Raw genomic sequence first — 22,879 nt, 5'->3', positions numbered from 1 at the left:
GAGAAACTGCTCTCATTCAAAGCGGTGCTTTTTAAGAGCCTCATCTGAATCTCTAACTGAAGCTGCCTGACCCCCAGTGTTTCACGTTTCCAAGGCACAAGGCCATTTTCTTCAACTCCAAAGAAAGAACTACACGTTCTGCACTAATGAGTGTATTGTCTCCCTCTTCTGAACAATAATATAGGTGTTCAAGCTCATTTCACTGGGGTTAGCCCTCACTGCTGGAAAAGGAAGGCTAATAAATCCAACTTTTGTCTAACATCGGCCATTTTTTGTGTATCCCATCAAAACTGCCATATTCTCAAGGGCAAATCAGCAGGCCCTGCCCTGCTCTATGTTGGATGGCCTCACGTGACAGTGACACTGATTCTTAACACAGATGGCTTAAAAGCAGAGTCCTTGTTAATGTAGAAGATCATAGAAAGAATCCATTTGGCTAAAGCAACAAATCATCAGTACATCTTCCTTAAGAGCAATGACAATCCCTAATGCCTAAGGCAGGCATGCAGCAGAACGGTATTGCTTCCTAGGTGAGGACTAGAAAGAAGCTATTTTTAGGTGCCATGTGGGTTTTCCTGCCTTTTTTTTTTCCCCTGCAAGTAGGGAAAAACTTAAGGAACACACAAATGAGAAACCAGGTCAGCGTAGTACACTTGTTATAGTCACATCCCACGTCACTGGAGATCTCTGGAAACAAGCTGCACGCAAGAGTACCGACTCCATTTTGGGGTAGAAGGGAATAGGAGGGTGTGCTTCTACTACTCCCAAAAGCATATAGAATCACAGAATGGTCTGGGTTGGAAGGGACTCCAAGGATCACAGAGCTCCAACCCCCCGCCACAGGCAGGGCCACCAACCTCCAGGGACAGACATGCATATACAGACATGCAGCTTTCAAGCGCTTCTCAAACGAAGAAACAGCTTAAGTTTTGGGTCTAAGTGAACTCAATTAGCAAAAGGAAATGTGAATACCACCATTATACTCTGTCCACTAAGAGCTCCCAGCAGCAGAAAGCTCTATCACTGGAGAGGGGGCACATGAGATGCCTGCACAATGCTTTGGTACCAGAACTGAACAGAAAAGGCCACATGGAACTGGTCACCATTCAACAAGCATGATTTTGAAATAAACAGCTATGGGGTGTTTTTTTTTTTTTCTTTCTTAAACTAGGCACACACAAACCTGTCTTCAGCTGCAACCTTAACATATTACTCATTCTTCCTTTCAAATAACCTCATGTTCAAAACCCAAGTGACTGCAGAATATTTACTTGAGACTGCTACTGCTAGTTTCTCTAGAGCTGTTTATTTTTCCATGCATTAGCTCATTACATCACACTGTGGTTTTTCTTAAAGGTTGTCAGGGTGAAGTGGAATACAGGCTGGAATCTCTTGCTAACTAAAACCAAATCACTAAGCACAAATGGATTTGGAGATAACCTGACTGGAAATGAGGAACAACCATAGATTCCTCAGTGGAGATGGAATGCTCCCAAATGTATGGCCACTAAAGTTATTTTCTGGAAGTAGGACACATTATCACATGTTTCCCTAGATTAAACTGTAAAATAATAATTATTCTGACTGTTCCAAGCTAGAATAGTTTGAGGGAAGGAAGTAGGAAAGCTGGAGGCTGAAACAGAAGAAGTAGACAGTTCCCACCTATGCTGATTAGGAAATGGCCATTGCAAAGGTCCAACCTCTATCACCTCCTGCTCTGGCAGTGTTAAAAATCAATGACATGCTGAGTGAAGTTAACAGGCTTAGTTTGGGGAATCCATGTATGTGCACATGCAGGTGGGTCTGCAGTGTGCTTGGGGAAGGTGAAAAATCAGTTCAAAGCAAACATCAAAAAACGCTCTTGTCATCTTGCCACAGCAAACAAAATACTGTCCTGATCTAGATCTTTCACTTGCCCCAGAAAGAAAAACTTACTTTGGGGCTTTTAGGATTCATAAAGGCAGAGGACTTAGTTTGCAAGTGTAAGAAAGCAGGAACTTCTTTGCCACTCAGTAATCCAGTTGTTGGAGCATGTTCTTATTTTGGTTCCTGCCTCTGGTGGAGAACATTTGAACCTGTATCTCACCATACTGAGAAAGAGATCTAGCCATAATTTCATTCCTTAAGGCAGGCTGGGTTAACAACACTAGCAATCCCTCCTAGGAATGCTGTTTTACTTAACATAGAAAAATTCATCAGCAAAACATCTGGAGACACAGATTCTCAGTCAAGTGCCCTAAATACCAGGCTCGAGTTATTCTGCTTTTCCTGCTCCCTAGCTGAATGTGTAAATACTTTTACACATACTAAAGCGTAAATGCTCCAAGAGAGGGGACTTTTTCAGGAGAACCTCTTATGTTTGTCAACACTAAATGGAAAAGTAGAACACTCAGCTGTCAAATGCTGGTCTTAGAAGATACAGGCTGCAGCATGGGGTGTTCCCAGCTCTGCAATGCTCTGCTACCTGGTGGCTGATTCACTCTAAAGCCTAACACTGATCAGGGAATGATAGAAAATTACAGATCCTATGCATCTCCATGTAGCAGTTCTAAAACTCTCCTCATGGTTAATATTATATAATGATGGTGGTAGGTTTCCAAGATGTCCAGTGTCAGTGCTGATTAGAGCAGCAGCACATCCTTCGACAATGGTTTCTACTGGAGTTCTTTCCTGCAAAGTTCAGGGCTATATAACCACTGCAGGTAGGAGAGCGCTCTGGGCTAAGCTTTCTGGCATACAGACTCCAAGGGATAGGGCAGGCTTTCAAGGACTCAAGACTAGTGAAAAAGAACAGAAATAAAACAAAGAGTTAGGCTGGGTATTACAAGAAGACAATCCTGAGACTGAGTTCAGATAGCAGAGCAGCTTCCTGTAGAAGGAAGTGAAATCCTTACTGCCTAAGGCATTTATACTACACTAGAAAATGCTGTATCTGCTTCAAGACAGTAAGTGCAAACTCAGAGAGATGATATAGCCAAGCTAACACAAAACCCAAAACTCCAGTCCTGCACCAGTAACACTCACCTTAACCCTTTAAAAATAAAATCAGACCTGTACTGAGCATTGGTATTTCAAGCTGACAAGGGCCAAAAGCAATTAAACCCCCAAATATTGCATGCCCATCATGACATCTGTGTCAGCCAAGAAAGACTCGAAGACATTTGAAGGACCCGGTTCTAAATTATAATTATCATCCCCATCTCTTCATTCTTCAAATCTCACCTACCCTACAATGCCTTTTTAACATATATGAGAAAGGATAAAAATAATGAAAGGTACCAAACAAGACAACTAGGCTTCACAGGCTGAAAGAAACAGACTGAAGTAGCCCACACCTAATACCAGACAAACCCCAGACCTACTTTGATGAAGCAGCATTTCTTGATATCAATAATTTGCTGTAAAAAAAGAAAAAAAAAGAGAGCTGGCTGTGTATTTGTATGGCCTGATGTGGAAATCTGGAGCTAAAAAACTGGCAACCCAGCCTCTTAGTGACATCACAATTTCTCTGTTCTGGGAACTGGAATTATTATACATTATTATATATCCATTATATAAATATGCTCTGGGGACTGGAGTTATATAAACATCTATTATTATATGCTATTACTGTTATAATATATAATATATTCTAATATATGATGGTATATTATTACTGTTATAAAGTATATACAATAGCAGCAGCTCATGTTTAACCTTGAAGTAAAGCCATGTTTTTTTCAGGCAATTTTCTTCTTTCCTTCCTTCATTTAAAATATATAAATAAAGAAAATAAAAATATCAGATAGAAACAATCCCTATCAAGAATCCTTAACTGTCCTCTTCAGATTCTTCCAGTTTCTTGTGATTTCAGTGACTCCACACAGTTTCACCCTCATCTCCAATCTCAACTTTTATTTCCTAACTCCACATCTTCCTGGTCCTCCTTCTCCAACTGATATTCATGATCTTTTTCTATGCCTTTTTTTATGCTTCGCTCTTCCTTTCCCCACTTCATCACCCACAAAAATTTCCTCAATGGTTACTGAGGCCCATACATAAGTAACCTACTTTCAGCTGGGAAATATCTCTATTAAAAAATATCCCCTGCAGAGAAGGGCCTTGAAAGTTCTAGAAAAGAAGCACCTCTCTATTTTATTAACTGCTTTGACCACAACTACAACCCAGAATTCTGTCAAATGCATCAGTTGAAACATGCATGAAAGACTGCTGAACAGCCAACAAAAGACGATAGCCAGCTTGGGTGCATTATCGGATGAAGAAATCAGAGGTTCCCTAGTTATGGTCTGGGGAAAGAGCAACAGCCCTTACACATCAACTGTGGTTTTCTGGACACATAAAAGGGATATTATAATTATTGATATTATTTATAGACTGCACTTCAAGTCCTGCAACCCTGAAAAGCAGCAGGATAGCAACAAGGAAAGAATGAAAGAACACAGAATGAGGGGCTAGTTGAAAGGATTATTATTTTAATTGGACCATTACCTGAATTCCTTATACTGGAGCTGTTCAGTTTGGAATCTTTGATGACCAAGTGCTTAATCCAAAGGGTGGGTGCCGTAATTTCTGAAAGAGAAAAAATGACTGTCTTAAAGAAACTAGTGAATACACATGGTTGTTGCTCATGATGACAAGATGTTAAGACATGATTGTAGTAAGCCAATCCATCATCTTTGTAGAGATCATGCCTCTTTCAGCAAGGTCTCACACCTCTTATGATGCACCATTTCTAAATCTTCCACAAGGTCATTTCATTGTCTTCCCATTCCAGAGTATCTTGTTCCTTCCTCTACACTCACTTCCCAAATTCTCAAGTCTAAAGCCTTTCTCCTGAAGACTTTGACATCTCAAAGGTTATGTGCTATAGTATATGTTGCTTTCCACTAAATTATGCATGAAATTCAGATTAAAAGTCATTCCAGACCTTAATTATTGCTTTAAGAGCTCAAAAAGAGCTGACCACAATCAGTTGCCTAATACAAGCAACAACAAAATCCGAAATAAACTGGCAGAGAAATTAAGACATTTCTGGAAGGACCTGAAAGCCAGCCTGTTAAAGAAACAGGTTCTGGTTAAAAAAAGCACTACAACCAAGACATCCAAACATAAATTTATGGGGAAAAGTGTGCTTAGAGCACCTTCTCCAAGGCAGTACAGTCAACTTCAAAACCCAACAGAACCTGCCCTAAGCCACACAAACAACACGACATCACATACTACATGTCCTAAAGTAGCAGTTCTGAAAATGCCACTCAGGAAAAAGCCTTCAGTTTCCACAAGGGCACGTTCTAAATACTAAGATCCTGGAGTTTGCCTTAAGCTCCCTTAAGAAGGTTTTGGAAGAGTATTCCTTCTCCCTCATTGATGTTTATAAGGATCTGCACAGCAAGAGAGAAACTGGCTGACTCCAAGGAGAACTGGTTAGACATTATGAGAGCACAAAGGAAAAATGAGAGGGAGTTTTTCCTTCCTGAATCTTTTCAGCTACATTAAATGCAGGCATTATTGTAATCATATTATGGACTTTTTTTTTTTAATATTGAACTATGGGTCAAACACTGATATTCCAGCAACAGTGCAGGTTTTCTTAACAAAGATTGCCTTACCTGCAGGTTTCACTATGCTATTTTATCAGCATTCAGTTATGATGGGCTCCTACAAATACATATACCTATATACTCTAGACCTTCTGAGGAAAGAACATCAGCAAATTAAACACTGAGAGGTAGAAAGAAAAGCACAAAACCAGCAGTCACCCATAAATCAAACTCATAGAATGGTTTTGGTTGGAAGGGACCTTAAAGCTCGTCTAGTTCTAACCCCCAAAGTGCTGGATTCAAACTCCTAAATCTGGGATAAAATTCAGCTTTGGCTCTGCACTGTATGAACTGGCTGTGCTTACAGCTGGCAAAGAAGGGACAACCAAAGTCAATAAATGCTAAAGAACAGCACAGTAGTGCATATTTAAGTGAGGCTGATAGGTGCAGAGAAGGGAACTGTGGGAAAGAGGGGGAAGGAGGAAAAAATATGAAATTAAACCTTGGGAATCAACCATAGAAATGCATTTTCCATCCAGTTAACCTGAACATTTTTTGGAATACAGGTAAGCAACATAGACTTCTCTGAACAAGTCTGTGGAAAGAATAGATTCCCACCAAGTCAATAGAGAATGCTTACCAAAAAGAAAAGATGTTTTAAGAAGTTACTGCTTAGGAAATGAATACAACTTGCACACCGAAGCTAAACAGAGAGTGGATGCAAAGAGAAGAGCCTAGAAGCGCAGGAGGAAATAAAACTCTCAAAATCTAAAGCTATAGCACAGACCATTAATAAAACACTCTTCTGCAGAACAGAATCTTGTTCTAAGAGGAGATTCACTATAAATATCGCTGAGATCTGCATTGTAATAAAGTGAAATAATTTTTAAAGGGATGACTGCTTTATGATTCAAGCCTTGGACAGGAGAGGTTAAGTTATTTGGTCTACATTATCTCTGGCACTACTGTTATGCCCCAGGGACGATGGTAGGGAGTGGGAGGGGAAGTCATTATGCCTGAAATTTGAGTTTTCATTATCCTCTAGAGTAGGTGAAAACATGAGAAAAGGTGAACCTTATTCTTGGACATGTTGAGGTCCATGAGGTCTCATTGCATTTTGGGGGCAGCTGAATGTACTTTATGCCCTTTGAAAAAAATCAAGCACTTGTAGATTGAAAGTAGGCACCCAAAAACAGAGCATGAAAAATAATCCCACATTTTTATTGCTCCACTCTGGTTGCCTGACTTAGAATACACCAGTTGGTTTTCAGGAGCCCAGATCTCACACCCACTGAAGTTGAATAAAATTTGGCCTTTAACTCCTTTGAACATTGATGGAAAGTCCATACCTGACAGGTTGATGGTAACTTCTTTGCCCTTTTCTATTATCTGACATTAGCATGACACACTGAGTACAAGCCATTCCTCAGGAAGACCTACACAAGGCACTGGGAAAGTACTCCAGTGAAGTATCACAACGCATTTTTTCAGATAGAATCAAGGCATTGTTCAGGGTGGCATCCTCAGGTGTCTAGTCCAACCTTCTGCTCCAGATAGTTAGCTACAAGAACAGACCAGGCTGCTTATGGTTTTATTCAACTGGCTCAGGCACAAGGACAGTGTATAGCTCCTCTAGGCAATATGTTCCACTGCTTCTTTGTTGTCAGGGTGGCTAAGTTCTTCCTTCTATCCCATCCAACCATTTTGTTTCAGTTCACAACTGTTGTCTCTCATCAATGCCTTCCTGTGAAAAGCTTGGGTCCATCTTCTTGATAAACCTCCCTGTAGGCTGCTATTAGCTCACCTTTAAGTCTTCTCTTCTCCAGGCTACATTCTTCTTATACTCTTCCTGGGGTACTCACTTTAAGCCACTGTTGGAGACAGTGTTATGCTCAAAGGTAGTAGATACACAAACTTTTGGTCAGACCCAGAACGGATTTTCTTATGCTTGCCACTGTAACCACCACTGAAATCTAGTTAGCCCTACTTGACAAAAATAGAGTGACAAAGTTAGCAGAGGTTATTCATTGATGCACAGCTTGATTAACCTGCCTGTCATACTCTCTTCTCTCATCACGATGGGCACAAGGAAGCCACTGCATTAGTCATTCTCTCTAGAAAATTAGGTCCTGTATAATATATTGCAAGATTTGAGAGAGGCAATCTTTCATCATCAAGTCCAAGCCCATTTATTAGACATGATTTCATGTACAAATCAAAGTGAAGGTTTCTGATTGAAAATGTTTTTCATAGGAGATAGGACAAGATTTAAGACAGTCTGTCACCAGATGGACCAGAAAAGGTCTGTTCACTACACCAATTCATGAGCTTTACTCAGTTCTATTTGAAAGACCAAAATGTTGAGTCTCTCCTAGAAGAAGCTTCTGAACAGGCTGTATTAACCAGATAAGCTCACTCCTGCATTTTACTAATGCATTCTTTCCTTTGAATATCTATGGGCACCAACTCGGGGAAAACTTAAAGGCCAGAAACATGCTGTGATTACAAACAGCAATTTAATACAACATCAGCTTGCTGCCAGAAGGAACTTTCTTTTTGATATAAACAAGAGATAGTCAGCATGGCTTCAGTCTCCTCTGTTTATCTGAGAATACCTTTTTGCTCTAAGGGCTTCACTTCGTTTAAGCGTTCACAAAAAAATTCTTACAAACCTACGACGACTAAATGGAAGCAACAGGATTAGAGCATCTTCCCAGTAAAAAACATATTTGGCAAAAAAACCACACCCCATCACATGTTTTCACAAGAAAGCAGGAGATACCAACTCCACCACCTATATGTGTTCATTAGTCTCCATTTCTGCCTTTGATCCAGTTTTTAAGTAGTGCCAAGCACAGCAGGTCAGTATGAATATGCACAGGTTTTCCCTCACTGCCCTACGTCCCACAGTTTCAGGTGGGTTCCAGAGTGGTTCACGCTTCAGCCTGTGGCTTGTGGGTTTAAATCTGTAGAAAACACACACTACTCCTCTAACCAATATGCACAGTCTGAGCAGCTGCCAGTAGGCCCATTCACTACCCCCACTGGTGTTTATGACTGTATGTGTAAAAGGATTGAACCTCTATGACGGCAACAATTTTATCTGTGTGTTCAAGGATTTTAATGGACCAGAGTCCAATATTTCCTCTCCAAAATCATACAAGATTAGCCCATTAGAGAAGGAAAACAAGTGGGCCCAGGACACTTACTTCATTTGCTTAAACAGCACGTACATCAATGAAAGTAACTGCTAAATAAAGAAACCTCCCAGCAATTTTCTTCCAAGTGAACATTCACAAGCTGTGGTTTAGCATTACCTTCCCTTTCATGAAGCTGTTTCTGAGGTTATGAAACTCCCAGCATTGGTATCACAAGGGTGAAGAGATTAAGTGGGTAAGGACACTAAAAAAGTTAACATTTCTGACTCAATACCCTTTGCTTCGGTTTGGTTATTTTTTAACCATGACACCTTTTCCTCCAAGGTTACCCCAGGAATCTAGTCAATTGGTGTTATTGTTGGAATGCAGGGAAAAGGGGAGGACGTAAAAGGATTAAGTAAAATGCCTGAGGTCCCAAGGGCATTGTGAAATTTGGATAACTTATGAGATTCCCTGGCTTTTTCTGCTTTGCAGGATAAAGAAAGTATCTGAGCCATAAATCCTAGGGAAGGAGCTTTTTTATAGTTATTGAGTTTAAGGGATGCTCTTACCTTCTCCATCGAAAATAGGCTGGGTTTCCATGGTAGGTGTTGGCTTCGAACCATCATCTGAATTGAGGGTTAAAAAGAATCGAAAAGAAACTACCATTATTGAGGTAAATACTATCTACTCTCCAGTACTGTTGAATGATTGGGATTTGTACATGGCCCGGCCAAGTCCAGAAGACACAGGAGACAGACAGAATGAAAACCAACTATTCAGAGTTTATGCTAAACAGCAACAGCAATTTCCAGAGCAAGCATGCAAAAAGCATTATGTCCACACTTAGAAGCCACCCTACCCCCCCGCTCCCTCCACAGACCATTGGTGTGAATCACCTAGCAGCCTCTCCTTGTTGCACTGGTCAGACAATCGCCGTCCTAATTTCAGGTGGTAATATATCCCAGTCAGGATAATCCTTGAGACAGCAAGATTGGGATTGCTGTCCTGCTGTGTCTTTCTCTGTTTTGTTCAAAAAGAAAACTCGTCTTCTGAAACTTACCTGTGCAGAACCTGGCACCAGCATTCACTGCAGAGCTGTTAGAAAGGGATGGTCAATAGAATTATAGAATGGTCTGGGTTGGAAGGGATCCCAAGGATCATAGAGCTCCAACTCCCCTGCCACAGGCAGGGCCACCAATCTCCAGGCCTGGAGCTACATAAGGTTGCCCAGGGCCCCATCCAACCTGGCCTTGAACACCTCCAGGGATGGGGCACCCACCACCACTCTGGGCAGCCCCTTCCATCCCCTCACCACTCTCTCTGTAAAAAACTTCCCCCTCATATCTAATCTAAACCTTTCTTCCTTCAGCTTCAATCCATCCCCCTTGTCCTACCATTGTCTGCCCTTTTAAAAAGTTGATTCCCCTCCTGTTTCTCTGCTCCCTTCAGGGACTGGAAGGCTGCAATGAGGTCCCCCTGCAGCCTTCTCTTCTCCAGGCTGAACAAGCCCAGCTCCCTCAGCCTCTCTTCGTAGGGGAGGTGCTCCAGCCCTCTGATCAACATCGTGGCCTCCTCTGACCCCTCTCCAACAGCTCCACATCTTTCTTGTATTGGGGGCCCCAGCTCTGGACACAGGACTCCAGATGGGGCCTCACGAGGGCAGAGTAGAGAGAGACAATCCCCTCCCCATCCCTGCTGCCACCCCTCTTCTGATGGAGCCCAGGATACCATTGGCCTTCTGAGATGCAAATCTTCTCTCACAATTCCTGCATCAAGGTATTCTCTTACTGCAATGCTACAGCAGAGTCTTCTAATTGCAAAACCATAGAAAAAGAGCTTCTCTTAGATTAGGTTTTTCACATGCAAGAGCACTGCATGGCTCCTGACTACAAGGCTTACACAATTAAAAGCTTAAACCAAAAAAAGGTTCCACAAGAAATAACCAACTTGAAATTCAGAGGTGAACCACAGAGGAAAACCTTGAGTTTACAGTCTGTATGGCTCAGTACTCCTACCCATCATATCTGCAGGTGCAGCTTGGGTTTAGGCTGAGTCAAATTTCCCCAATCCTTAGAGGGATCTGGGTTTCGAGGCCCAGCTTGGAACATGGTGTAACACAAACTGTGGCAAAGTCTTCACCCGTGGGCAAGCTAAGCTGGAACGAACCGCAGAGGAAAGCCTTCTGTTGCATTGCAAGGGAAGTACGTAGAACATTGTTGGGATAGAAATTGAGATCTGCCTAGAAATGCCTGGTTTTACCTTTTTTTTTTAATACAGTGACTTAAAAAACTTAGTTTGCAACTATTTCCACATATGTTATAGGCAAAAAATGATACTAGGAATCAGGTGCACAGCAAAAATCAGTCGGAGGGAGAAGTCCATGCCAGAAAAGCCCAGCTTGCCAACTGTTCCACAACTGTATCAGGTGCAGGGAGCAGAACCCATCTGGGGAAAGGTGCATGGGACAGCCCCTCCTAGAAGGAGCAGTAACTGTCCTCAGCCTTCTGTGCTACTGGTTCTGATTCAAAATGTAAGCCACTGTAGGAAGCAAAGTGATGAAAAACAAGAGTCTTGTAAACTATTTTTCCACCAATACCTGTGTTTGTAGTTTTATAAAGCGAGTAAAAGCCTGAACATCTCTTCCACAGATCAACTTCACACATTTCCACAGAAAGCAATCTAAGAAATAAAAAGTGTGCTGGCAATTTCCTTTCAATCTCAGAGACTCACTGAAGTAACAGAAACAAGCAAGAAATTGTCTTCTCATTTTCCAACTTGATTAATCTATTTGTTTTTATAAGCATAGCAAAAAAAAATATTTGGAATAAAAAAATACTTACCATTTCCCAGTCAACTCTTGATCTGAGTTTTCCTGTAATTGGTTATTACCAGTAACATGGCTAAGCAGGACTTTTCTTTCAAAGTCTAGGCAACTTATTAAAAAATTTCTCATATTTTGTTTAAATTACAAGGAGGAAGATTTTCCCTTTAAAGAAATCTCTAGATGAAAGTGATTAGCTGATCTTCACTTTTTTGTCAGACTAGGTATCTCTGCTTGTACAAGACCTTAGAAAACACAGCTCTGATACTTTATTTAATTTAGGATGACACTTCACACTAATCATGCAGCGAGTAATCAGCAAGATCAGCTTTACAGATTGAGAAGCCAACCCAAAACTGCAAAAGATACTCAGAACTGGAAAGGTGAATAATTAAGTTACAGAAAATAGGAAGAGATCTGGCATTAAAAAAGTTACCAACATCATAAATTTATTCCTACTGTTCTTGTGAATGATTCTGCACCAAGTACAGAATTGCTTTTCAGATTTAGAGCCGTAACCCTGAAGCCAACAATGGTGAAAAATTAGAAGTACACCTCAATCACAACAGTCTTTATCCAAACCATTATGTGAACTTTGGCAGAGCTTGGGATGCAGCAGGTTCAGGGCAGGGGGGGGTTAGGATATTGTGTGTGAAGAACAGAGGCAGAAGCAATTACAATTTTGGGAAATACATTCTTCTTAAAGAAAATTTCATAGCAGTTTTTGTATAAGGCTACCCACTAAAGATACTGAATATATTAAACAGCAACTGAATGCAGCAAATACACAAACCCACCAAACTAGCCTTTAGACTGTTTGATTTTTAAGTAAAACAGGGACTCTGCAGTCATTTCTTTGCTGACTTACTAAGGCTGAATTGTCACTACATCGACTTTGTAGCAGCACTCAGTACAGTGTTAAGGGTTTTGCAAACAGAGGAGAGTGTAATTACTTCCTGGTTGTTTAAGCAAGTACAGTTCTTTCATCACATATCCAGGAAAAAATGCAACAGGCAAAAGCACCGTCATTCCACCTATCTAAAAATAATCCGAAGCAGGGATGTTCCTGATGGTTTTAAAGGTCATGAAATAGTCACATAAAAGACAGAAATTCCATTTTATTAAAAACCTCAATGCTCAAAATTTCCAGCTTCTTACTATGAAATTTATTCCTGAAACTGAAACACTGAGACTTACTGAGAGTTCTTCAAATTGGCTTATGACAAAGTTTCACTGCTGAAGAACAATCCTAATAGTATTATGCTTGTAGAGAATGGAAACATATTTGATAAGACTGGTCCAGGTGATGTGCCAAGAAGCAAGGGTTAAACAAAGAGTGTGTGTTGAGCAAGAATCTGGAATAGCAAAACATGCATGAATCTGGGGGTGAACAGGAACTTGGAGGAGACTGTTGAGCACTGGCCTGGGAAAAGTGTTTAACTTTGGGCTATTTAGAGACCTGAGTAGAGCAATAAGTGGGGAAACAAGCAGAGCCTCCCTTTAGAGGATGGTATCTAAGCAGTAGCATGCGTAATAAAGCTGATTCTATGCCTGCACCTGCTGGAGTCCATGTCTTCCATATGCCACGCTTGCCTACTCTCACTTGATTTTTCTTCTCACTCAATACACCGTTCACACTGAACATTTATTTCACTGGACTGTTTGTTCCTGGTAAACAAAGAATAAATTCTGTTTTACATATCCGAAAGCTTTGAACAAGCATTTTGCATTTCTTAAAGCAGCATTTTAGCATACAACAGAAAAAAAGCTATTACAGAGACCTGGAGTCTCCTGTCATATTATATGCTAAGGTTACTTTGAAGAAAGGAACAGACTGCACCCAATGAATACTTTTCATGACCTTTGACTTGAAAGAGCTATTAAATTCCACACTTCCAAAAAAGTAAACTGAAATAGTTACATGCAGAGCATGTCACATGCAGAGCAATTAAAGAGGTCAGGTGCATGCTTCTTCACCCCTCTAGATGGCAATGCTTCCAGAGCAGGAACTCCCATTCTGCAGAACCATCACAGGTGACTTCCCTTAGCCACAGAATATTCTCAGAGCCTCAAGAGTGCATGGGCATGCTTCTCTTCCATGTTCTAACCCATTACGAACACCCACTCTAATTTTCCAAGACAACCACTGAATACAGACAGCATCACTCAACAGAGTATCTCTGATGGGACCGCTTTAAATCCATAAACTCCTTCCCAGTAAGCCTCCTTTCCAAAGGCTACACCTGCAAATGGTAAACTGATTTTTCTGGATCAAATTAAAAAGCAGCATTTTTATCTTACCAATAGTAAGAGTGAAGCAGACACATCCAAACAACCTTCATATGAAAATGGCTTTGGGAAGTTATCACAGCTATAAGCAAAAAGATCACTTGCCCTAGCACAAGCTTGTAAGCTTAAGAACAGATTTTGTTCTGTTAGCCTGGCAATAACACAGATCTATTGCTAGTGGTGGGCAAGAATGCTTTATGTTCCCACCAGGGCTTCCCTCCCTTGCACAACATCTAGCAAGTCATCTAGAATAACTGCAGTGTTGTACACGGGTGTTGAAGGACAAGGAGATTCAATTCATGCAGGAGATGACTGCTAAAGTCATCTTTTTACTCTGAACCACAGACTGCGAGGCCACAAGCAACTCAAGTTATGTCTGAGGGAAAATAAACTCCCTGACATCGGAAAAACATAAATCACTATGGGGAAATGTAAAGTAAATGCCTGCTGCTTTAAATCACTGCTCTTGCCTCAAGCCACCTAACAGAAGCTGAAGAAAGGGAAAAGTCACATGATAGAATAAACCTCCTCTATACCACATCTACCAAGGAGAAATATACCCACTGCAAGAGTCCCCTGTATACTTGCATCACCATGTCAGCAGACTAAGATCTATACTCTTCCTAAGCAACCTTAACCTTCAGTACATCACCTTTGTGTTCTCACTGGAACTCACACTACACTCTGTAAACAATTCTACCATTTTGAAGAGTGCTAGCATTTCTGTGGTCAACCATTCAGACCTTGTATAAAAAAAAAAAATCCAGTTTTTTGCAAGTCTTCTGCTTGAAGAGGGTTCCCAGGCTGACAGAATAAGATGCCAATTTTAAGTGCATAGCTCTGCCCTGGCAGGAGGCAGCCTGTGTCATTAAGTGGTTCCTTCACTTCCGTCGTCTGGTTTTGGGGGAGCCATTACAGAGCACAGTTGAGGCTAATAAGGCAACTTGGAGCATAGATAGCAAGGATAGTGAATGAATTCTTAGCACGTCATTCAGTGTACCAGAGCCCAACTTTAGTATCAAGCCAATGAGAAGGGAGAGCTGCTATCCAAGGCTTGAGCCCTCCTGAGGGACTTCAGTCACACCCACACCATTCTGGTCTTCTAGTAACTCTGCTCAGACGCAAAAACCTGCCAGGACAACTCAAGCACCCTCTACCCATGCAGCTGCTGAATCTTGAAGATGTAGCTTTACAACTTAGACATTTCTATTCCCCTGGCTTGGAGGTGTTGTTTTAAGTACTAAAGAAGCAGACAACCAAAGCTGTTGGCAATATATAGGGCTCTTACACAAAAATACACGTCCCTTCCAGAACTGTAGAGGAAATTGTTGCCTTAATCACAATCTTTCCCTACATTAGTTATGGCTTGCTGAAACTTCATTTAATAGTCTATGCAACTTTTATGCAGAAACATGTATCACCAATGGAAGAGAAAGCTAGCAGTCAGGAAGAAAAAAAAAAACAAAACAGTGAAATTCTTATAATCCAGCCAAATCAAGATAATTTCTTGCCAAGCAGCTGAAATGGAAATACACGAGTGCAGAGAGACTTCCCTGTCAGGCTTTCACACCCCTTTTCCAGCTCTATGCATGGAGATGCCACAGCTGTTAAGAGAAAACAACTTCTTCAACCGAATTAGCAAGAGCCAGTTCACTCCTCTTTGCCTTAATTTGAAGAAACAGGAACAATATGCTCCTTTCTGATATAACAACACACAAGCATTTGGATGGGGACCAAAATACGTGAGAGTTTTGTTTAAAGAGATGAAAATACGCCTAAATGCTGAAGATGAAAGCGTTCCACATGGCTGAAGGAAGTTTTAACTGCAAAGGTTGACTCACTGTTGCTGCACTGATTCTGCCCTTCCCACATCAACTATGCTGTATGCCATACAGATGCAGACAGTGTTTACTGCAACACTGCATTCCAGACATCATCCAGATAGGAGGAGGAGCTTTCCCTGGACCTTCTGGAAGGCATTAGTTTCCCCCCACCCCCCCCACACACTCCCTCCTCACATCTCCCTCACAGGTGCATCAACATGAAAAAAAGCCACTCAAGCCCTGAGGACTTTGTGGTCCAATGTAGTCAGTGCATTTGTATGGCAGGACAATTCCTCACCCTTCCAGAAAGCCTATCCCACGCACAGACAGCTGGAAGTAACTCTGACCTCCGTGACACAATTCAAAGCCTCCTCTGTTTGGCTTTTTGATTCCTGATTGACACATTCACTGCCAGGCAGAGATAAATGCTGCTGGGAGGACAATGTTGATCCCCTTGGACTATTCTTGAAGGACTTTTTCAGAATAATAAACAAAACACATTGGTGTGCTGAAGTGTCTGAATAGAACTGGAGATAGACAGAGGGGACAGGAGAGCTTTACAGAGGCTGGCAAGTCAATTGAAGAGTTAATTGTCTGGGTGTACAATGAGTTTATTCTAATAGCAAACAAAGAGCTCTCTCTTCCTGGGCCTGGTCCTTCAAAAGCCAACTTGTCAAAAGGGGTCTGGAGCAGCACTCAGTATTAGCATTAGCAATGCTCTGGTCTCTGGGATTTGGCAACTTTAAAATTGTTGAATCCTGAGATTCAGATAGAATCTCTACTAAAATCCAAGTCCTCGTTCACTGCTTCTCCAGGTACTTCTCTACAGTAATTCGCCAAAACAAACCCACCCTCTAACTTCTACTTCTTTGTAGCTTTCAGCAAACTGCTGAAAAACCTTTTGAAAAATAAAGTTACAGCAAGATACTAAGATATTACCCTTCAGACAGTGTTGCAGACACCTTGCCCAAAATTGGATCAAGTTTTATATTATTTCAGTTACCTATCACTTTACAGGAGTCAGTTTAAACAAAACAAGTGGTCCTGAGTGCCTCATACTGGGGAGGACACTGAATCCCAGCCCACCTCTGGACCTGCATTTTCAGAGCTTGCATTGTAACAGGTCAGACCAACACAATATTCAAACACACCCCACCCCTCACCTCTGAGAAAGTTCAGATCCAGATTTGAAGTCTGTAGTTTGATCCAAGCCCTACCATACCTACCACTTAAATACCTGACTCACTTCTGAAGTTATGCAACCCTTTCTAGGGAGGTCTTTTTTGTCCTCCATGTGCTAGTACTAACACAACTGAAAACTAAGCCATGATGCTTTACCAGTCTGATGACAGGTTGGCCATGAGGCAGCAGTGTGCCCCAGGGGCTAAGAAAGCCAATGGGATACTGGGGTGCATCAAGAGGAGTGTGGCCAGCAGGTCAAAGGAGGTGATCCTCCCCTTCTGCTCTGCAGACCCTGGTCAGGCCTCACCTGGAGTAGTGTGTCCAGTTCTGGGCTCCCTGGTACAAAAAGGACAGGGATCTCCTGGAGAGAGTCCAGAGGAAGCTACAAAGGTGATTACGGGCCTGGAGCATCTCCCCTATGAGGAAAGGCTGAGTGACCTGGGACTGTTCAGCCTTGAGAAAAGACTGAGAGGGGATCTGATCAATGTTTATCAAGATCTGAAGTATGGGATGCAGGGGGAAATGGCCAGCCTCTTCTCAGTGGTCTGTGGGGACAGGACAAGGGGCAATGGCTGCAAGTTGGAGCACAGGAAGTTCTGCACCAACACAGGGAAGAACTTTTACACAGTAAGGGTGACAGACCCCTGGGACAGGCTGCCCAGGGGGGTGTGGAGTCTCCTTCACTGGAGATATTCCAGCCCCATCTGGAATCGCCCTCCCTGTGCGACCTGTCCTAGGGACCCTGCTTTGGCAGGGGGGTTGGACCTGATGATCTCTGGAGGTCCCTTCCAACCCCTACAATTCTGTGGCAAAGAGTGCCAGTGCAGAGGGACACATCCCTACTACTCTAGGAAGCAGCAGCAGCCGGGAAGGCTCAGAAAATCAAGCCAAGCTGGTTGCAAACTTTCTATTGATGGAAATTTATTCAGTACTCATGAATAAGTTGTTGGTTTAGCCCACTCATAGAAAAGCAGCATTCCAAATACTACTTTTCATCAGGTATACAGGCATGCTTTCAAGCAGAAGACAAAGCAAGAAGCTTAATATAATTAAGGTCAACATTTAAAGCACCCAAAGTTGAGAGCCATCGTTTGCTTTCCCCTTTCTCTTAAGATCCCAACTACAGCGCTACCAACTAATCTGGGAGGACAGCAGGTTGCTACAAGTTTGTGTGATATCTCTTTCCTTCTATCAAGTAATAAATGAGGAATCCAAAACCTTGAAACCTGTGAAATGCGTTTTCTTGGTTGGTAGCCAGTTTCAACAGTAAACCACTGTCTTCAAGAATTTTTGTAGGCTTGGGGTTTTAGACAAGCAGCAGCAGTATCTCTTAATACTAAGTAATTCAGAACAAGAGACCTGCACAGTCTTGCTGTTTTGAACTCAACTAGAAATTTCAATTCATTTTTCGGTTAAAGTCCAACACCAAGATCATCTTTATCACTGCAATTTGTCCATAAGAAATGGGCAGAAAGACAGGTGGTCAGGTTAATAGAGTAACATCAAATGCAAGGAAACCTGCATGGAGAAGACCTGTCATGGAACACAGGTTTACCTTATGCAGTTTCACAGTTTTCAGACTCCACGAGTTCCTAACCCAAAAGATCAAACAGGTAAAACTTCAAAGATTTGGAAGTAATGTGAAAATAAACATCTGAGAAGGTGGCAGTGTTTCCCTGGTATTGCTGCATCTTTTTCTATCCTGCTGCTGTTCTTGCCACTGTGCTGAAATAATCAAAAAAGTAATTCCTGAAAAACTGTATCAACTATGCAATACTTTCATCTTGAAGAACAAGCATATTCTAAATCCCATGGGATCAGGATTCATCCTCACTTGTATTTTTCACATACCTCATGAAATCAGGTAGGTAGCAGCAAGGACCACACCAAAATCCCTCTTTGACCCCATTGTACAGCTTGCCTAGAAACACTGCATGTAAGCATGGTGTTTACATGCAAGCCTGTTTATTCCACAGCAGATCATTTCAGAACACAGCACTTTGCAACACACAAATTGCAAGCCCATCATTACCAGCCACACGGGTGTAGTTAAAAACATGAATTTAACTACCTGTTGAGGAATGAGAAGTAGAGCAAAGCTCAGAGCCCCAGCTTGGTTTCCAGGCTCTGTTTCAGTCAGCTGGGTAAGTGTTCAGATAGGACTGCAGCCTGTCACTGCTAGATGCTGTGAAAGTTTGCTCAATGTTTCGCATGGCTAAAGACAAGAACCATCTGCAACTACCACTGAGCACAGCTATTTTCCTCAGGTACCAGCAGTAATTCCAATGGCATAAAAAGCTCAGTTACACCACCATGCACAAAGGCTAGCCTAATACCTTCAAACCTCAAGAACCCATAAAGACTGCAGAGAGAAGCTCCCTACAGATGTAAAGAACATTCATCATTCAGCTGCATGCTTAGCTCCACTTCCTGTGCTCCACTTGAGGCCATTGCCCCTTGTCCCGTCCCCACAGCCCACTGAGAAGAGGCTGGCCATTTCCCCCTGTGTCACACTTCAGATCTTGATAAACATTGATCAGATCCCCTCTTAGTCTTCTTTTCTCAAGGCTGAACAGTCCCAGGTCACTCAGCCTTTCCTCATAGGGGAGATGCTCCAGGCCCTTAAGTCACCTTTGTGTACCTCCTCTGGACTCTCTCCAGGAGATCCCTGTCTTTTTTGTACCAGGGAGCCCAGAACTGGACACAATACTCCAGGTGGGGCCTGACCAGGGTCTGCAGAGCAGAGGGGGAGGATCACCTCCTTTGACCTGCTGGCCACATTCCTCCTGATGCACCCCAGGATCCCATTGGCAATCTCAGCCCTCTCAGCCCCCGGAGCACACTGCTGGCTCATGGCCAACCTGTCACCCACCAGGACCTCCAGGTCCTTCTCCACAGAGCTCTTCTCCAGCAGGTCACCCCCAGCCTGAAATACCTAATGTCATCCCCCTACTGACATACAAACCCAAGCAGAAACAGAGGGATAGCTAAAGGAACCAAGAGAGACTAGATGGCTTTTGGGACTGGTCACAACACAGCACCAAAAACTGCCTGTTACTAAAAATCATGACTACCTGATGGTTACTGAAGGTTCAAGACATATTTCTGAGTAGACAGGGGCAGCTGGCTGTGGGCATGGCACTCAGTTTCAAACCTGTCAAAGGCTCACTTTGACCAGCAGACACCTTTGTGGCTCAACACATCAAAAAAACCTTGCTGTGGTAAATGAAACCCAGCAATTATGTGGCTGTAAATCCCACAGTTCTTCTTTTCTCTGGAGAAAAGGATCAAGGGAATGAAGAAAGGAAGGACAGGAATAACCTTATCCTTCAAAGAGACAAACAACTGAAAGGAAACAAAAGAGCTGTAATAATCACTGAATAAAGAACTAGGCCCTGCATCTGTACAGCTGATGTTATATCCATGTTCATTTAGTGTAGGCTACAACCAGATTATTTGAAAAAGGTCATGCTCACCCACAGAAGGGACGTTAGGCCATCTTGACCCAAGAAGGGGCACTGCCCATAGTAATAAAGGGAGAAAAAGCAGGTGAGTCAGAAAAGGCAGCATGGAACAGGGCTGCTCCAGACATTCCTGCCTCTAATCTTCACAAAGAAAGCAGAGAAGACAGGGAGAACATAGGAAAAATGAGAGCAGCATTATTATAAAGGCTGGGTAAATCACAGTCCCCCTTCAGCAAGAGTTGGAGCATATGCTACTACAATTGTTTGTTTTGTTGTTTGGGGTTTCCCCCCACCAAGCAGAAACACCTCCAAAGCATCAGCATTACTCACACTGTGGAGTGATGAGATCAAGGAACCAGTATTAGCCAGTACTGAGAAAGTTTAAAAATAGATTGAAGGAGGGGAAGAGGAGGAAGAGAGACTTGCTTTTAATAGTTTCCTACTTGGAAGAATACATTTTTACCTCACCCTGTAAGCACTATGAGTATGATAGATACTGCAGAATTTTAAACCAAAGTATATTCATTTTGAGACAACTTCCATTTGGCTCATTGCTTTGAGTGACATTTGAAACAAAACAGGGATCAAAAAAGTTTCCATGCAAAAAAATTTTCACTTAAGACAGACACCATATCTCATAACAAGATTTTAGCACCTGACATTGCCCAAAACTTGGAGAGAAGTTGACAGTGCTGTAGAGCTTTCTGCAAACAGCTGTCTGATCACAGCTGGTGAAAGCAACCACCACATGATTGTTTAGTTTAAGCCTCTCTGGTTTGATTCTACAATACATCACATCATCTTTCAGGAGCCTCTACTTTGATGTGAAGTATTCTCTGTTCCCCCCACCCTGCCATCCTTGCTCCTTGACTATCTCTCCCAAAAGGCTGCTCAAAGCCCACAACCAACTCCACCTTTCCACCTCCAAGGATGTGTAAACAACCAGATACCTGCAGCTTTGGAAAGGGGAACACATCTGAGAAGTCCACAAGGCCATTTTAATCCTTATCTTAGGCTGTTTTACTGAAGAAAACAATTAGCCATCCTTTAGTTACTTGTATGAAGCTTGCAGTCAGATCCCTACCTTTTGGGAATGTTTTAGAAGCTACCTGAAGTATATGGTGGCCTGGGGCAAGGAGCATGAAGGGTGTAATTGGAATCTCACAGTCAGTCTTCCCTTTCCCCCAACATCACACACATTCCCTTTCACCTCTCTCCACTTAGCTCTGGTCTCTTCAAGGTAAAGACTCTATAAATTACCCCACATCTTCAAGGAATGCGGCCTGTAAGTGGGGGGTGGAGACAGCAGCAAGTTTCCCAGATCAACAGCCATTTGCAATTCAGACATATGGCCCAAGCCCTACAGCTGCATGTGTTAATTACCACACATGTCCCCTGTAAAGCAGTCTGTTAAACACAAAAAGAAAACAGAAGAGAAAAAAGCCATTCCAAGGGATTAAGTAAATAGTCTAATTTTTGACCCTGCTCCCCCAGACACATGCCCATGTATAAGAACACAAGCTCCCTTCCTTTATCCGGACACCTGCATGCGGAGGAAGCACAAGACCCCTTCCATCTCCAGCCATGTGCTCTGAACCCATCTCAAAAAGATAGTTTCCCACCTTCCAGTTCCCCCCTTCCCCCTACCCAGCCTCTTCTCTCACCAGCCCCTCTCCCTTTCTCCTTTAAAGGGCTGATTCCTGGCTGGCAACCAGACTAGTCTTGGGCTTACAATACACCTTTTCATTTCCTCACAGGCAGAGAGAATGGATACCTCACTGCTACGGCTGTATTGCGTGGAAGTGAAGGGGGGAGGGGGGGGGCGGGGGGGGGGGGGGAGAGGCCTCTTTTTTCTTTTAAAACTTGTTTCTGCAGGTTCCCCCCCCAGGATTATCAATATTAAAATTTCAGAGCTTTAGTGAGAACTCAGCTCTCTAGCTATACTGCCATATAGGACAACTCATGAAGAATCACTGTTGTTCTAAGGCATATCTGTGAGCAGCTAAACACTCACAACCTATCAAGTCCTTCCTTTGGAGAATTGCTTTGTTGTAGCACCTAAAAGTCCTATCAGAACCTATCAGAGCACCAAGCTGAGCACAGTGACATGTAGCAAATACATGGACGTAACCCAGGGAAATTCAGTCTGTCAGGAAAGCTTCTCCCATCCCTAGCCTTTATTATGCATTTTGCAATACATCTCCCTTGCTGTCAACATAAAACCCCAGATGAGAGCATGGAGGAAAGCTATTACTCCAGCTAGAGCTGCTCTAAAGAACCTTTAATTCCCACAGATGCCATCTCTGGAACTTGAACAAGGAATGTGGTTGCCTCTCCAGCTTTGTCCTTACCTTATTTACAAGCACACATGCTCTGCACATATCGAAGCTTTCACATCACAATTTCATATTATTCCTCTTACAGAGAAGCCTTAGCAGAGCTTGTGGGGCAAAGGAACTGAAAGGAAAATACTTCCAGTGCCTCAACTAAGCCAATGCACCCAGGACAAATCACATTTCCTGGTGCATTACTCTGATTTGAAAGAAACACAACAAACATTGAAATGTCTAAATTCTTTGCAGGATGCAAAACTCTGAATAAGGTCATGTTAGAACACAAC

General features: G+C 42.4%; 1 protein-coding gene across 1 annotated transcript in view; it reads right to left on the bottom strand.

Moving 5' to 3' along the window:
- SMOC1 (SPARC related modular calcium binding 1) overlaps positions 1–22,879 on the bottom strand; it is a gene marked incomplete at both ends in the record, with an annotated part of 115,814 nt that overhangs the window by 28,914 nt on the left and 64,021 nt on the right. Inside the window, 2 exons of the mRNA XM_084263235.1 lie at positions 4,489–4,569; positions 9,250–9,306. Of these exons, the coding sequence (XP_084119361.1) occupies positions 4,489–4,569; positions 9,250–9,306 (138 nt within the window). The remainder of the gene's footprint in view (positions 1–4,488; positions 4,570–9,249; positions 9,307–22,879) is intronic.

This window comes from Gallinula chloropus (genome assembly GCF_964237585.1).
Source record: "Gallinula chloropus genome assembly, chromosome: 4".
Lineage (NCBI taxonomy): Eukaryota > Metazoa > Chordata > Aves > Gruiformes > Rallidae > Gallinula > Gallinula chloropus.
The sequence above is the reverse complement of the archived record's forward strand: the minus strand, read 5'-3'. Positions and strand labels throughout refer to the sequence as shown.